This window comes from Canis lupus, chromosome 5 (genome assembly GCF_048164855.1).
Source record: "Canis lupus baileyi chromosome 5, mCanLup2.hap1, whole genome shotgun sequence".
In the NCBI taxonomy this organism is placed as follows: Eukaryota; Metazoa; Chordata; class Mammalia; order Carnivora; family Canidae; genus Canis; species Canis lupus.
This window is the reverse complement of record NC_132842.1, coordinates 36,343,374-36,361,595: the sequence shown is the minus strand read 5'-3', so window position 1 is coordinate 36,361,595 and position 18,222 is coordinate 36,343,374. Positions and strand designations below refer to the sequence as shown.

General features: G+C 33.2%; 1 protein-coding gene across 8 annotated transcripts in view; it reads right to left on the bottom strand.

The window, feature by feature from the left end:
• Positions 1 to 18,222, bottom strand: part of ANKHD1 (ankyrin repeat and KH domain containing 1) — a 118,807-nt gene that overhangs the window by 54,618 nt on the left and 45,967 nt on the right. For 5 of the 8 annotated variants that reach the window (XM_072826125.1, XM_072826123.1, XM_072826127.1 and 2 more), the window contains exons 8-11: positions 14,077 to 14,314; positions 13,408 to 13,599; positions 12,603 to 12,712; positions 1,945 to 2,001 (exon numbers count right to left, since the gene is read on the bottom strand). In XM_072826125.1, coding sequence (XP_072682226.1) covers positions 1,945 to 2,001; positions 12,603 to 12,712; positions 13,408 to 13,599; positions 14,077 to 14,314 — 597 coding nt within the window. Of the gene's footprint in view, positions 1 to 1,762; positions 2,002 to 12,602; positions 12,713 to 13,407; positions 13,600 to 14,076; positions 14,315 to 18,222 lie in introns of those variants that run through there. The other 3 variants (XM_072826129.1, XM_072826126.1, XM_072826130.1) reach the window with 2 other exon arrangements.

Here is an 18,222-nt window from a genome sequence, read left to right as displayed (position 1 = left end):
GATAGTAAAACTAAAAAATATGTATATATGTTATTCCTTAATAAAAAGTTAATATTTATAAAGTGGGAGGTCATATTTAAAGTTAATTAAGGTAAGCTAATCAGTAATGGTTGAAATATACTGGTAAATGGAAAATTCAACTGGTAAATGGAAAATTAGAACTTTAAAAGTCCCCGAAAATCTTATCCATGAAAAATACACGGCAAAGTTCTAGTTCTGATGAATAAAGCACTAGGAGGAACAAAATGTAGTTTTTGCCCATTTGGACTTAGAGCACAAAATTTAAATTAAGTTTATTTTTTAAAAAGTTAGTTGATTTCCTTTAAAATCACAACCGTGGACATCCAAGGTATACAGAGAAGGACTGTAACTATATCACAGAGCTTCTTGAAGTTGGAGGAGGAGAACATTGTCAAGGGATGTACCAAAATCATGAGAGAGGGAGACTGCTTTATACTATATATTTACTAGAGGATTCTGATACTCTCATCTAGGGGGTATGTTCTTCCAATCCACCACTGTTTTAATTATTACCTATTTATTTATTATTACCTCAGTGATCTGCTGTTACTGTTCTTATTCATATCCCTAAGGTCAACTGAGATGGAAAAAAGATTGAGGCATTACTCTAGGGCTTCTGTTTAGCTCAGTTTCTAAAAATCACAAGTAACAAAGAGAAAAACCAAACTTACTCAGTTCAGATGGAGGAAGAATGATGGATAATAAAGCAAAGATGGAAAAGGAGGAGAACTCAACACTGATGCAGAATAATCTATGGACTCTAGCAATATCGCAAAGTGCAGAATATGGAAAACTTGCCACCAGAACCTCCTTGGGTATCATTTAAAATGCAGATTTCCCCATTTCAGATCTGCTGAATCTGAACCTCTAAAAGTGGGACCACAAAACTCATTAAAAAAAAAAAGTATCCCAAGTTTTGAGAATTCTAGCTTAGAAAGAGATTATTTATAATCACGTTTCCTTTAACCAATCTGGAGAGAAAGAAATACTTTATCTGAAATAACACTCAGCTTTATATTTTTGATAGGAGCCTGAGATACTATACAACAGAGTAAAAATTCATATTTTCACATAAAATTTAATAAAATATATTATTTACTTTGTTCAAAATAGAATGACTATAAAAACTTTTCATTCAACATGCCAATAATGAAGGTGCTTAATAAGCATTATGATTAAGAGAGACTTGATACTGGAAAATTTATTTTAGAAGGCCTAAGTTAATTGTGATACAATCACAATTTGTTCCTAATTTGAAAATTAAACACTGCTTCCTGAGTTTAAACAAATCTCTCTGGATTAAAATGGATACTAAATTTGCTTGACTCTTAAAACCATCAGGCACAAACTTAAAACATTTTCTCAAAAGAAATGTTTGCTTATGAATAAGCATTTACCTCCTTAAAAACCAATTTCAAAATGAAATTACAGGGACAATTTTACTAAAATAATTTTAACTTTATAGAAATTAATGGCATGAATAATATAGTAAATGTTTGACTAATTTTTTTGTTTGAGGATTATATAAAAAACAATCCAGTGTAGCTCCCTAAGACTGAGTTTCAGAAATTGATGAACAAATTTGAATGCAAAGGACTTTATAACTAAGAATTTCTCTCTGTAGTATGTTGAATCTCCCAATAAGGAAGAATACAAAAGAACTATCTGAATAAGAAAAATCTATTTTCAACTAAGAGATGTTTTAGGAATACCACATAAAAAGAATACTAAAGAAGCAAACTACTAGTAACATAAATCTCTTTTTATTGGAACTTCATAATCTTTTTCAATTGAAGAAGATTTCCTTTGTCACCCAGCAAGGTCCTGGAACGTCTTGGCTGGAATTCAGATATCCAGAGTTCTTGTTACCTACAACATCTATTCTTTATGTAGTAGCTTACAAGCATCAAAGGCCTCCCTCACCTGATGCTTGGCCGGATCTATGCCCTCCAAAATAGTCTTCATGTCCTCCTGCTTGTCCTGTGAAAGGAAAAAGAAGAACTCACGGATCTTATTCCAAAAATGAAAATCACATTTGGCCATGAAGACCTTGTGACTGGTATTTCAGGTGCTGGGCTTTGTAAACTCAGGATCTTCAACTAAAAAGATTCTCATCTATAGAGACCATAATCTCAGGAGTAGACTATGATTTTTTTTCCATTAATGTGGTTCTCTACAATATAACTTCAATATAAACTTTAACACATACAGAAAAATTCTGCTGAATTACTTGAACTCATGCCTTTGTCTTCAAATACAACTAGGCCCCAGAATCAAGAGCAGTGTCTTAATATCTAACCAAGGAAAATAATTAAATCAAAGGACTTGGGAATATCAGAAGTTGGGAGAAAAAGTAAGGAAAATACTATAAGGTGTTTAAATAGTTACATAGTTTTCTCCCTGATTATAAATGCCCTTAATACTCATACTTTTCAACTAAGACAGGAACCTCCAAAGAACTTGAGATATGGAATAGATCTATTTTCTCTCAATATAGACTTGTGACAGAAAGTACTTGAAGTTGAGACAGGGATACAGTAGAAGAAACAGCAATAAGCTTTTCAGTCACTAACCAGGGTCAAGTAAGTCTCCAAATAAAAGAAAGATGGCCTAGAGAAAGCTTTACTCTTTTTTTTTTTAACTTTTTAAAAAAGATTTATTTATATATTTTATTTATTTACTTATTTATTTTTAAAAGATTTTATTTATATACTCATGAGAGACACAGAGACAGAGAGGCAGAGACACAGGCAGAGGGAGAAGCAGGGTCCATGCAGAGAGCCTGATGTGGGACTCAGTCCCGGGTCCCTGGGCCGAAGGTGGTGCTAAACCGCTGAGCCGCCCGGGCTGCCCTATTTATATATATATATATATTTTTTTTAATTTGTATTTATTTATGATAGTCACACACACACAGAGAGGGAGAGAGGCAGAGACACAGGCTGAGGGAGAAGCAGTCTCCATGCACCGGGAGCCCGACGTGGGATTCGATCCCGGTCTCCAGGATCGCACCCTGGGCCAAAGGCAGGCGCCAAACTGCTGCACCACCCAGGGATCCCCCTATTTATATATTTTAGAGAGGGAGAGGGAGAGAGCACAGTGTGGGGCGGGGGGCAGGGAGAAGGCAGAGGGAAAGGGAGAGAATCTCAAGCAGACTTCATCCTGAGTGTGGAACTCCCAGGGGCAGCAGCAGGGCTCCATTGTATGACCCTTGAGATCACAACCTGAGCTGAAATGCTTAACCACCTGGGCCACCCAGGTGCCCCAAGAAAAATTCACTCTTAAGTCACTCCTACCTCTTATTTGGGTGACGTGCTTAAGGGGACATGTGCTCCTATGGTAGAGATTTGGTGAGAAAGTATGCCGAGACATTTATAAAATATGAAGCTATTAGGACTTACTTCCTTTCCCTGCCCTATCCCCACATGATGTTCAACAAATAGCAAGCCTCATTCAAATACAAATAATAAGCACAAAGTATCCAACAGAGAATCTACTAGGAAATTCCTACAAAAATGGAAACAATAAAATTTTAGTCAAATATCTCCTATACTTCCAAATAAAAAAAAAGAACCTGAACTCTTTAAATAACCAAACAAAGTGATGTAACAGCAAGAGGAGATTTAAAAGGTGGAAGAACAGAAGAAATTAAGTAATAATGAAATAATGAAACCATGAAAACCACATAGAAGCAGAAATGTACAGAAAAATTAGTGACCTGGAGAATGGGCTTAAGAAACAACACAGAGGAAAAAATAAAGAAATGCAAAGAATCAGATATAAAGATGAAAGAGACAAGAAGAACCCAATATACAAATAATAGATATCCCAGAAGAAAACAGAGTGGAAAAAGAAGTCTTCGAGGATAAAGTGCAAGAAAACCACAGGAGGGGGAGGAGAGAAGACCTAAGAGGATGACCTATAATCTTCAGACAGAAAGCACTCATGGATTTCTAGGAAAAATTAATATAAAATAATAAACACTAAAACATAATTCTGATGAAATCACAGAGGTTTAAAAGTGTAATGACTAATGATAATACAGGCAAAAAAAGGAAGTTACACATAATAGGGAATAATCTAGCAAGCTTTGGAAATATTCAGTATCAGAAGACAGTAGAATACATGGCTTAAAATTTTGAGGAGAAAAAAGAAGCGATTCAATAATTTTATATATGGCTACATTCATTTATAAATATAATATATAGTAGTCTCAAAAATATGAGCACACCTGTGAACTCCTTTTTGGGGGGGAGAAGAGTAAATTCAAATAAAAATACCAAATATCTGCCAGCCAAAAGGAGAGTCAAGTTTAGGAACTCAGGAATTAAGAGGTACATACTGCAAAAGAGTAGTATAGCAAACACTGAGTCCCCTAAATATACAGTTGGAGTTAAACAACTGTGAGAAATAGGGCCATAAAACCAAAATGTTAATGTTATAAAACCAAGACAGTGCAAAATAAAAGAACTTATACAAATCCTGTGGTGGAAGATCTATTATCCTCTTTCAGAATGAAGTCAATAGATACTATTTGAATATTTGATTTTTTTGAAAAAATTAATGTTAAAGAAATTAACAAAATATTTCAAAGTTTGCATTTGTAAATGATGTCTGAATACTCTTTCAGAAAATAACTTTATACCTTTGTTTTACATAGTTCACAAAAGCTTTAGAAGCAATTAATGAGTAGTAGCCCATAGGGCTACTTGGAACAGAGAAAGATTTTTTAGATAAAACAAACATGAGGACTATGATGAAAGATTAGAAAATTAAACAAGAAAGAAAGAAGGAAAGAAAGAAAGAAGAAAGAAAGAAAGAAAGAAAGAAAGAAAGAAAGAAAGAAAGAAAGAAAGAAAGAAAGAAAACTCTAACTCATGTTAACAAGATGTGGGGAATCAGGTCTCAACTGTTAATAGAAATGCAGACTGGTTCAGAATTTTCGAACAATTTGGCAACAGCTATCAAAATTTTAGATGTGGATCCTCTGATAACCAGTAATTTCATTTCTAGGAATTTATCCCTACAGATATATTTACAAAAGTAACAAAAATATATAAATACGTTTAACAACACTTAGTATAGCACCATTTATAATATTTAAAAACTGTAATAACTCAGAAGTTTATGAATAAATAAATGATCAATAAATTATATAGAACCCTGGGACCTGTGGGAAAAAACTGAGAAATCTATTGAAACTAATATAGAAAAATATTATAAGAAAAAATTTATGGAAGAGTATATATATATATATATATATGTGATAAGAAACCATTCATATAAAAAAGACATATTGCTCACATACACAAACTATATATATGTTCAGGGGATAGAAATGTCTAGAAAGACAAACAACATATTGCCGAAATTAAAAAAAAAAAAAAAACTTATGAAAAAGGACCTGGTCCGCATTTCCATTACATAAGATTTAATATAGATACTAATTAATCTAAACTTTTTCTTTTGATATAAGTCCATATCAAATCTCATTTCAAAGAAATAAATTCCACGAATAAGGACGAGAGTGTTAATGCATCCTTCTTCAAATCACTTAGTTTCAAGTATTCTTAAAAAATGCCCCAAAAAGTTCATTTGGCTGCAGGATATAATCCAAGAAAAGCAAAAAGAGTCAGGAAGCCTCCTTTATGGTTAGGGATGAAAATCAGTGACAGACTATTTTGACATATTCAGAGTGCCCAATTTTCTCATTAGTGCCAAGTGCTTCAATTTTTATTAAAATATTAAAAATGTTAAAAACTCTTAAAAGCTATGGTCAAAACTACAGAGAAAATTAGTATAGCAAAAACCAAAACTCAATCTCAATAAGGAATTATACAAAACCCTGAACACTGCTAACTCTTTCTTTCAATATATGTGACTTTTCATCATACACATAAAATATCTCTGGAAAGATACAGGAAATGAACAACATTATTGCCAATGGAGAGGGAAAGTAAGTGCCCACAGGACATTTTTATGTTTTGTAATTTTGAATCATGTAAAGATATTACCTATTTAAAACTAAGGAAAAAAATTTCAATCAGTTATAAGCTTTTGTTAAACAAAAATTTAGCCACAATAACAAGGAAAATAAGCTATTGGTATAGGACCAACTTCTACTCAATATGGCAAAGACACCATAATTAGCAATGCTGTGATCGACCACACTTCTTTAGGTTGGTTCTATTTATTTACTCTGATCCATTTCACCTAAAAGAGATTCATTGTGAGCATAAAGAAAAAAACCATACTCTAGCTCATGTCCTTGGTATCCTCTCCCTCTTTCATTCCTATCTTCAAGGTGGCAGACATCTTAAAGTAAAATCGCATTCTAATTTTTGTCTCTCTTTGAACATTGCTTACATATACTTGAAACCCAAAGCTGTAAAAACAATCCTACCCAAAGGACATTTTGAAAAATTTTAAGGTATGTAAGATGAGAAGATGTAACACAAATTTATCCTACTACTTGAAATAAACTTTAACTGCAAGAAAAAAAGAATGTATTTATAATTGAATAATTCCAAAAATAACTGAGAAACTTGTATTCTTGAGGAAATAGTTCACTTAAAACAAAAATCAAAAAAAAAAAAAAAAAACAAAAATCCATGACAAGGAAACTCTTCCTACTTCTTTTTTTTTTTTTTTTAAAGATTTATTTATTTATTTATTCATGAGAGAGAGAGAGGCAGAAACACAGGCAGAGGGAGAAGAAGGCTCCTTGCAAGGAGCCTGAAGCAGAACTCAATTCTGGATCCTAGGATCATGACCTGAGCTGAAGGCAGACGCTTAACCACTGAGCCGCCCAGGCGTCCCTCTTCCTACTTCTTTAATAGTATTTAAGTAGAATAAAATATTAATAGATGACTTAGGATTGAAGAGATAATGATTTAGCATTAAAATGATTATTCTTTATTTATTCTTTACCAAGTTAATTGTGTGTTTTAGGGATTAGTAACTTTCTTTTTTCTTTAAGTAGACTCCATGCCCAGCATGGGGCTCAAACTCATGACCTGGAGATCAAGACCAGAGATAAGATCAAGGGTATAGCCACCAAGGCACTCCAGGGAATAATAACTTTTATCCGTTAAGATAATCTATAAAGGGGGATCCCTGGGTGGCTCAGCGGTTTAGCGCCTGCCTTATGCCCAGGGCGCAATCCTGGAGTCCCGGGATCAAGTCCCGCGTCAGGCTCCTGCATGGAGGCTGCTTCTCCCTCTGCCTGTGTCTCTGCCTCTCTCTCTATCTCTCTCTGTCTCTCATGAATAAATAAATAAAATCTTAAAAAAAAAATCTATAAAATATTTTATGACAAGTTAAATCTGCTATCAGTTACAATTAATATCCAAAAATAATGTTTGGAGTAATTAAAATACATCTAATAGATACAAATATTTTAAGAGAGAATAATTTATATAATATTTATCACCATTATTAGTAATGATGGTTTATAATCTTAAAAAAATCATTTTCTTTAAGATCTCATAGCACTTTACATATTCTTAGACTAACAAGCACTCAAGATCATCTAGAGCATGTAATACCTCCAAATAGGCAATTCACTTGTTCTTCAGAAATCACAAAATTAGATTTCTTAAGCCAGGCAGTCAAGATCATCTGGTCTAAACTCCTCATAAAAAAAAAAAAAAAAAAGGAAGAAGAAGAGGAGGAGGACGAGGATGAGAAGAAAGACAAACAAATAAGCTTGGAGAATTTAAGTGATTTGCCCAAGGATATCCAGCAGAACCAAAGTGAGAATCTTTATAGGACTTGGTAAAATAGTTCAGAAAATAATACTAAATTTCACTTTAACAGATGGGAAATTGAGGCAAATGTTTCCTTATTGTATTAATCAGTGATTTGATGGCTATACTGAAAACGTAGATGTTCTGTCTAATGTTCCACAGCATTAGTTCTTAAACAACTAAGTGTAGCTTTTGTCACTCATTAGACCTCCATTTAGATATAGGATTATAGGATATCTTCTATAAACATTTTTTCCTATAGTAAGTTTATAGTAAGTTCTACTTTCAAATAGCAATGCTGGCCTATAAAATGCTAAGTAGGGTCACTAAATCTTTTTATATGAACCTATCTAGAATGTACTCATATTCCTAATACCTATATTAGTTGTTTATCATAGGGAGTACTCCTCGACTTTGGAATTTACTGATCGGTTATCCTATGATATACCTCTTCTAGAAATGAAAGGCCAAGGAGCTGGAGACTTATTTACCTGATTTATATATTACTTTCTCTCCCATTCCAAATTCAGCTTTGCTGCAAATACATGTGAAGGAAATTCTACAGATGACAATTATTTCTTCTATCTTAACAAATGTACCAAAGTTTTAATACTGAAATTAACATGTCATGATGAAAAGAGAAAGAATCTATCATCTTCACAAATGGTTTGAAAAATACAAACACCAAATCAAAACACCTCTGACATGTTAGCCAACACAAAGTCAAAATTAAAGGCAAACATGAGAAAAAAAGTTTTATAATCAAATTAAACTGTCATATAGTTAACAATGCAAATTCTTCTTACTGAAAAGTAATATTAAGAAGACAACTGTGGTAAAAGAAATCAAGCCATAAGTACTTTAGCTGAATCTAGCTAGCTACAGAGATGAGAACAAGTATGAAATACTAAAACTCTGCCTTCTGGTCGAAAGACCAATAATTGGGGACAATAGCTTAGAGTAATAAAAAAACACCACAGCAGGGTCTAAAAGAGTATAGGACTTGGTCAATTTCAGTTATTAAATGGTGCTATTAGTAATTTTTGATCAAAAGGTTTAGCAACAAATGTGTGAAGACACAAATAACATGAAAATTCCTTTTCAGAGAAATGAGATTAAGTAGTTTCCAAAGGCAGTTTTTAAAAGAATATATTTCTTTTAGATTTTAAGTAATGCTAATGCATTTTAATACAAACTTTCTTACAATGGGTTTACATCATATACCTATAATCATATCAAATACTAAAAACAAACATGGGCCCAATAAACAAAGATGCTATGCAGAGAAAGAAAACACATAAAGGAATAATCTTTATTTCAATATACAATGATTCCCATTACTGTAGTAACGAGATGTGAAAGATCAGGAATATATGAATTAGGGGATTTGCTAAATGTTTTCTATTTACAGAGTAGTTAAAATGATTCTGCATGCCAAACAGGGAGGATTTTCAAAAACTTCTGGAATTAATGGACCATTTTAAATTTAATTTTTTATTTTCAAGAAGAAATTTTAAGTAGCCTATTTAAGGATACTAAGCAAGTCCAAAAGTTTTAAACAGATTATTCAAATTTATTCAATTATTAAAAAGTTAGACAAGCTACATATCAATCCACAACCTCTAAATATGATATTCAGTGTTCTTTTTACTAGAAATATCTATAAATAGGGATGCCTGGGTGGCTCAGTGGTTGAGCTCTATCTGCCTTTGGCTCAGGGCAGGATCCCAGAGTCCCAAGATTGAGTCCCACATCGGGCTTCCTGCATGGAGCCTGCCTCTTCCTCTGCCTATGTCTCTGCCTCTCTCTCTGTATCTCTCATGAATAAATAAATAAAATCTTTAAAAAAATATATCTATAAATAATTTTAATTTAAAATATTTTTAAAACTAGAAAAAGTGACATTTTAAATAACTAAGTTTAAAATTAGAACATGCACATAATTTGAGGATCTACCTGAAAACACTCAAGTATACCAACAGTTCTAGCTGAGAATTTTTTTTTAAATCAATAAGAAAATTTCTACATTTCCCTTAAAACAAAGTCATCAATTATACCTACTATACATTCAGAATGAAAAGTCGTAAAAGTTTTCAGGTTCATCTCAGGCAACAATACAAGAAAACCAAATTGTTGCATTAAGAGGTTTTTAAACCATAAATAATATCCTGATTCTGGTACAAGATATTTTAAAGAATGAGAAACAACAGTTTTTAAGCTCCTTTTTACAAACTATAATATCAAAACCTTTAACTGTGAGAAAAGTTAGGCTCTCAAATCTAACAGAGAATAGGGGTTGGTTCAGACTGTGTTCCAAAGGTTGACTTGTACATCCTTATTTAAAACTGAAGGTCAAAATCGTTCCAAAAAAAATGAAGGTCCTCAGCCAGCCCACACACACAAAAATTTCATTTAACTTAAACAGCTAGCTAATGTAAGTATCAGAACCACACCAATGGGATGCCAGGGACAGAATGGGAGTGGAGAGTCTGCGAAGCAATGGACTAAATTAGTACAGCCTGAAACAGACAGTAGAAAGTGAGAGCAAAGAATGGAGGACAAGAAAGATGCTACTCTGCTACTGTCTTGTAAGGTTCAGCCAGTAAAAATTATCAGTCACTTTTTCTCAGGATTGAGATTGATCTGCCTGCTTTACTCACTTCTTATTTTTGATTATGTCTTGTTTATCCCCCTCTTGCTTACAAAGTAAAGCCTGAAATTACAAAGTTTATTTATAGGTTTTATTTTATTATTTTTTAAACATTTTATTTATTTATTCATAGAGACACAGAGAGAGAGAGAGATGCAGAGACACAGGCAGAGGGAGAAGCAGGCTTCATGCAGGGAGCCCAATGCGGGACTCGATCCAGGGTCTCCGGGATCACCACCTGGACTAAAGGTGGCGCCAAACCCACTGAGCCACCAGGGCTGCCCCTATTTATAGGTTTTAAATACCAAACTTACTATCTTTTCTCATACTTGCCACATTTTATATAAAGAATGGGTACTGCTTTTTATTAATGAGGAAAAGAACTAATATTAAAACTGAAATGTGTCTCCACAGATGGCAAAAGCATGGAAAAGGCAATATACTTTTAAAGTAAAATTCAATATATGAAGTTATTGAAAAGAAAAAAAGCTATGCATAGTTATTAAATCTAACAGTATAACAGTGAAAAATGAAAAGTTAAAAGTTCAATAAGTGAATAATTATGGTTCATTAACTTAATGGAAGAGCTAGAAATATAGAGACTATATAGCAATATGGAAAAGATTATGACAGAACACAATGGAAAAAATAGAAAACTATATTACACTATGGTTATAATTATACATTAATATGAATGCAAAGGTAGATTGCAAAATAGAATAAACAATTATATTAGATTAACAATATTACCCTTCTACTTAAGATATATATTTATCTGAGCCACTTTTTTAATTGTACATTTTGAATGTAAAATAGTATGATAAATTCAAATCTTTTGATTCTTCTGAGGAATTCTAATCACACTCTGTATAATTCCAGACCAACAAAAATAAAACACTTAAAAATATTTCATAATAGATTTTTAATTCCATCAAAATCAGTAAGGTTTTCTATATATTATGGTTTCTCTTTTTACTATAGAATATTTTCAGAGTAATTCTCAAAAGATTAAGAAAATGACTTTGCATAGAAAAATGGAAGAGGGAAGTCAGATAAGAATTTAGAGGATAAGAGTATTAAATTTGCATATAGCTTTTATGCTATACCCTATTTCTTTATTTTAAGTGATGAAATATTTCAATTCTTAATTTTTATGGATGACCCAAAGCAAGTCTAAAAAAGGAAAGAAGGCAGAAAATTGATATCTACTTAACATATCACTCTGAATACTTTTCAAGCAAAAAATGAATACCTTTCAGAAATTCAGACCTAATGGGGAAGATCCTGATTGATGAAAATGAATCTTATTGTTATCCTTATAATATGTATCAGTAGAAATAGTGATAAATAAAGAGCATAAATGCATAGTATATACATTTATGGTAACCAAAAATTACTTTCCAATAATGTTCTCAGTTATCTATGTGGGAATGTCTATTACTTGAAATGGTTTAAAAGGCAGTATTTCCACAGGTTTTTCTAAATAATGTATCAGTTCTCTACAACATTTATAGCTGTCTATGTCTCACACAGATTTTTAAGAAATATATAAGGAAATTTGGAGAAAACTCTAGAAAGCAGTTTAAAGTACCCTCACAAAATAAAAATTAGCCAAAGCACGCATTTCATCAAGAAGTATGAATTTTTAAACTATTTACAATTCCCCATAGTTGTAAAGATTATTACACATACGAACCTGCCATCTAATTTGAAACTTTGAAAAGCCAAAATAGAAAACACTAGAAGAACAGAGAAAGAATAGAATGCTGTAATAATGTTTTATTTAGAGGACAGTAGCTTTGTTTTTAAATGTCAAACTAAAGAAACAAAAGAAATCAAAGTGATTTATAGGTTATTCTATTCTGTAAACATATCATTTAAATTATGATATGTCTACAAAGAGCAGTTTAAAAAGTTCAGGAATGTCAAATGGGATTGGGGTGAGTGGAAGAAATGAACTAACAGTTTTACCTAGCAAAGAAACAGTGTGCCCTATTAAAAACTAAGTACTTTCAAATATATTTAAGAAAACCAATAACTACAACTATAAATAACTTTTTTTAAGTTATTTTATACAAAGTCTGTAAACTATTGATCTCCTTTAGAAATATTTTCTAAATGTGAAAAACAAATGAAGAAATATCAACATTCACATAAAAAAATAAAAAATAAAAATATCTTACTAAATCAGCTCCTGCTTGAAGTAAAACATCTGCAACATCCGTATGTCCATTTTCGCAAGCATAGGTTAAGGCTGTGTCTCCTGTTGCTGTTGTAGCATGAACATTAGCACCTAGTAAGCAAATAACAAAACAAAACAAATATTTACTTTATGAACTGTAAAGTTTTATTAAATAGTCCAATTTCACAATTTGATGAAATTGATGAATTCAAAGTTTTAAAATATTATAGGATATTTTAAGTATCCTAACTTTCTTTTATGTCTTTAGGCACACAGAAAGGAACTGTACCAGGGGCTCCTGGGTGTCTCAATTGGTTAAGCATCTGCCTTTGGCTCAGGTCATGATCCAAGGGTCCTGGGATTGAGCCCTGCATTTGGCTCGTCGCTCACCGGGGGAATCTGTTTGTCCCTCTGCCCTTTGCCCTGCACATGCATGCTCTCTCGCTCTCTCTCCAGTAAATAAAATATTTTTAAAAAGTGTCAAAATACAACCTCTATAATGTCATCCTCACTTCCTCTTACTAATAGAGACTAAAAAAAAATAAATTCTCTCTTCCAGAAGCCACAAACTATTCAATGGAGAGAGAAGGTCAATGAGAAGGCTATGGTCACGAAGCAAACATTAATAACAATAAGAAAATGTCTTAAAATGAGATTTTTAAAGATTTAGGAGCCTAGGAAGAGCAGTCAAATTGTGGAGCTGGCTTTCAACTTTTGTAGTTATGAAAAAGTTAAGATTAATTGGCAAAGTTATGAAAACAATATAAAAAAGCCTTTTCCTAAAAGGCATTTTTAAAGCCACATACCGGCAGCCAATAAATATTTAACCAGTTCAAGGTGTCCCTCCTGTGAAGCCTCCATCAGAGGTGTGGAGCAGCCAAGTTCTATATCAGCCCCTGCCTTAATCAAGAAGTCTGCAACTTCAGAAAATCCTCCACAACAAGCCAAGGTCAGAGCAGTTTCTTGGGTTTCTTCTGTCTGGGCATTTATATTTGCTCCTGAGAGAAAAGCACAAAAATTGATAAACTAGCTGCAATAGATTTATGATAAAGATATTTTCTAAACTGTGTTAATCATCTCTCCCTACTTCTGAGATTCCTTCTAGGGTGATGATAATTTATTTTACCATCAATGTAAAAAAATATTTAAGTTGTAGTAAACTTCCTTGATACTCAACACAAGCCATCCAAAGAAAATCGATTTCTTTATTAAAGAAGTAAAACTAGGGGTGCTTGGGTGGCTCAGTTGGTTAAGCATCTGCCTTCGGCTCAGGTCATGATTCTGGGGTCCTAGGATCAAGTCCCACATTGGGCTCCCTGCTTGCTGTGGAGCCTGCTTCTCCCTTTCTTTCCCTCTGCTGCTCCCCCTGCTTGTGCTTGGTCTCTCTCTCTCTCTCTCCCCATCAAATGAATAAATAAAATCTTAAAAAAGAAAAAAAAAAAGAAGAAGAAGAAGAAGAAGTAAAACTACTTTACCTTGTGCTAGGAGGAGTGCCACCATCTCTTCATGGCCTTCCCGAGCAGCTTCCATCAAGGGAGTATATCCTTCATCATTTACTTCTTCTAGATTTGCTCCCCTTTCAATAAGTAGAGCTGCCAATTCAACGTGTCCTCCACAGGCAGCTAGCGTTAACGGAGATTCGAATGAATCTGCAGGCATATTCACTTGAGCACCACTATCCAAAAGCAAACGTGCTACCTCTACATGTCCATCCTGCAGATTTTTAGAAGTAAGGCAAGAAGGAAGGAATTTATGTTGTTGTTTGAGATTTTTTTTTTTTTTTGAGATTTTTTAATTGGGAGAAAAGAGGTAAGAATTGAGGAAAGACAGAAAGGAAGAAAAGGAGATGCACCTTAGAGCCATACATATTACCATGTTCATCTGAGAAACTTGAGATATCTTATCAAAAATTCCATTAAAATTACCTTACCTCACTTTTAAACAAACCCAAAATTTTATATAAGAATCAGATTTGTGACATGCATTAACAATTCCAAACAATTTCAAATTTTCACATTCTTTGAAAAAGTTCAAAACCGTTAAATCCATAGACAATAATACTTAAAATAATTACTGTTTATACTACTGCCAAGTCAAATATAACTATACCCTCAAACCTAGGTGTCCTATTTAAGTGTAGAAACTGTATTAGATCTATTTAAGAAACAAAGACTTGGCAAAAAAATAACAACAAATTCTATGAAGTCATTACCACTTGGGATTATGTCACCAAGGAAAACTCCTGTGGACCCATAGTACCCTATATTTTTCCTCAGCACTAGCTCATTGCAATGAAAGAAAGATTTTACAAAGATGTAAAAATAAATTATCTATTCACTTGTAAATAATATTACCATGGACCCATTTGCATAGACAGTAAGGCAATTAATAAAACATTCTCTTGGTAATTCATTCTATCCCTCTATTGCCATAAATATCTTTCTTTAGTTTCAAATTCTTTACTTCAAAATTTTATACAGGCCTTAACTCTTATAGCATATAAAGTCAAATGCTGTGCTGTCCTGTAATTCAAAAATGACCAAAATACTGCTAATGAAAGGTAAAGACTGAGTATAAAATAAGGTTTTATAAGGTTGGGCAATTCTCTTATTAAAGAATTAAAGAACCCTTAATTAAATATTAAATTTCAGTATCTATCAAGAGTTTCGTTATATTCAACTAAATTACTAGACCAGCTTTAATCACTTTTGACATATCAAAAACAAATGAACTGGCATTAAAATTACACATTTATTCAAACTAAAATAAAATTCTAGCTTTACTACTAAACACTAATATTTCAAATACATATAAAATAATGCATAATAAACTTAATACATAATTTGTTTAAAATATGTTTTATTTTACATGTAAGTTATTTGGTGTTTGAAATACATTTTTAATGGAAAGAAAACAGAAGTTATAAGTATTCACAGATCAGGGAACTACCATCGTGCATTGATCCTCTAGGCTCCCAGTAGTTTTGTGTGAATTTACTTCAATTTCTTTCTTGATTGTGCTACCTTATCTTGAGTACATACATTAAGACAGAAGTTACAGTAAGCACTTTTTCTTTAATAAAAAAGTATTAATTTTGTCAAAGGAGAAAAAAGAATGAAGTAAAAACAGAATAATCCAATCTTAAAGGTCTAAAAGAATCATTAGAATTTTTTAAAATTCTAAGACTTTAGTCAGTAGCTGATACTGGACTCATTCTATCATAAACAACTTTAAAATTAGGGAAAAATAGATAAAGCAACCGGCGGCACTGAATAGCAACCAACCTGAGGCTAAGCACCAAAAAAGGCAGCACATATGATGAACCCTACATTCACTTTAGCTTTCGTTCTTTAGGCATCTTCTAAGCCATGGTCTAAGGAAACTGAGGCTAAACAGAGTGAAGATCTCTTTCAGCCAAGAAAACAAAGATCAGAATACAAAGTAGCCAAGACAGTTGGGACATGAGGAGTATGGGCAAGATACCTGAGAAAAAGAAAATACAGAGGAATCTCAAAAATCTGTATAAAATTATCTTCAGATACTTGGGCAAATCCTGAGTTGAACACACCAAAAATGACATTCCTGAATGCCTAGCAGAGAATGACTGCTGGAAGGTTGAAGACCTCAATCAGAATAGAAAGACCAATGGTGAATATCCAGGCTTTCAAAGGCGATGGTAGAGAGCCATACCTAAGGAGTAGCCAAAGATCAAGGAGTAAGGAACTAGGAGTAGAAGAGTCAAGCTGAAATTAACCCTCAGAATAAATACTGGTAGTTTAACTGCCTGCTAGAACAAACATAACAGTTTTACAAGAAGGATAGGAAATCCTTGAAAAGGATCCTTGAAAAGGGATCATCTACAGCATATGGCTTACAAATAAAAATACCAGACACATTAAAAGGGAGGAAAATGTACTGATTGTCAATATATACAATAACCAATAAAATTAGACCTAGAACTAAATCAAATATAAGAGATGGAAGAAAAGGACCACTGATGCTATATTAAAGAAAATAGGGATGCCGGGTGGCTTAGTGGTTGAGAGTGTCTGCCTTCACTCAGGGGGTGATCCCAGGGTCTAGGGATCAAGTCCCACATCGGGCTCCCTGCGAAGAGCCTGCTTCTCCATCTGCCTATGTCTCTGCTTATTTTTCTGTGTCTCTCATGAATAAATAAATTAAAATCTTCTTTAAAAATTAAATAAATTAATAAATAAAGGGGGAAAATGGAGAAAATTAATTTACAAATTTTAACATAGGGTCAGGAAATAAGAACATCATATCAACAATTACACTTAGCCATAAATGGTCTAACCAAACCAATTAAAAAACAAAGATGGACAGAATGGATTACAAAACATGAACTAAAAAATATGTTGTCTGCAAAAAACTCACTTTAGTATAACAATATAGGCATATCACACATATCAAAGATTGAAAGGAAAGGATAAAAACATTTATCAGGGAAACAATCGATGGAAAACTGATTAGTATCAGGAGCTATGTTAACAAAAGAGACTTCAGAACAAAGAAGATTACCAGACAAAGAGAGAAACATCACATAATGATAAAAGGCTCAATCACAAAGAAGACATAGCAATTCTAAAAATGTATAGGTACCAAGCAACAGAGCTCCAGCATGTGGGAAAAAAAATGAAATGCAACTAAAAGAACTACATAAATCCACAAGTACAACTGAAAATTTTAACACAAGTCCCTCAATAATTGTTAGAAAAACTAGACAGCAAATCAGAAAGAATGTAGAAGAACTCTACCATTAACCAACAGGATCTAACATTTACAGAACACCCTACCACAACCAGCAGAATATAGTTTCTTCAACAAACGATATTGGGAAAACTGGACTGCTATATACAAAAGAAGGAAAAAGGTTCAGTTTCTTACACCATACATAAAAATAAACTCAATTGGGGAGACTGGGTGGTTCACTCAGTTAAGTGTCTGCCTTCAGCTCAGGTCATGATCCCAGAGTCCTGGGAAACATGCATCAGGCTCCCTGCAACAGGTTCCCTGCTCAGTGGGGAGTCTGCTTCTCCCTCACCCTCTGCCCTTACCCCCACTTATGTGTGCACACCCATACTCATGCTCTCTCTCAAATAAAAAAAGAAATAAAATCCTTTTCTTAAAGATTTTATTTATTTATTTGTTTATTTTAATAATAAATTTATTTTTTATTGCTGTTCAATTTGCCAACATACAGAATAACACCCAGTGTTCATCCCGTCAAGTGCCCCCCTCAGTGCCCGTAACCCATTCACCCCTACCCCTTCTTCCTCCCCTTCCACCACCCCTAGTTCGTTTCCCAGAGTTGGGAGTCTTTATGTTCTGTCTCCCTTTCTGATATTTCCTACCCATTTCTTCTCCCTTCCCTTCTATTCCCTTTCACTATTATTTATATTCCCCAAATGAATGAGAACATATAATGTTTGTCCTTCTCCGATTGACTCATTTCACTCAGCATAATACCCTCCAGTTCCATCCACATTGAAGCAAATGGTGGGTATTTGTCATTTCTAATAGCTGAGTAATATTCCATTGTATACATAAACCACATCTTTATCCATTCATCTTTCGATGGACACCGAGGCTCCTTCCGCAGT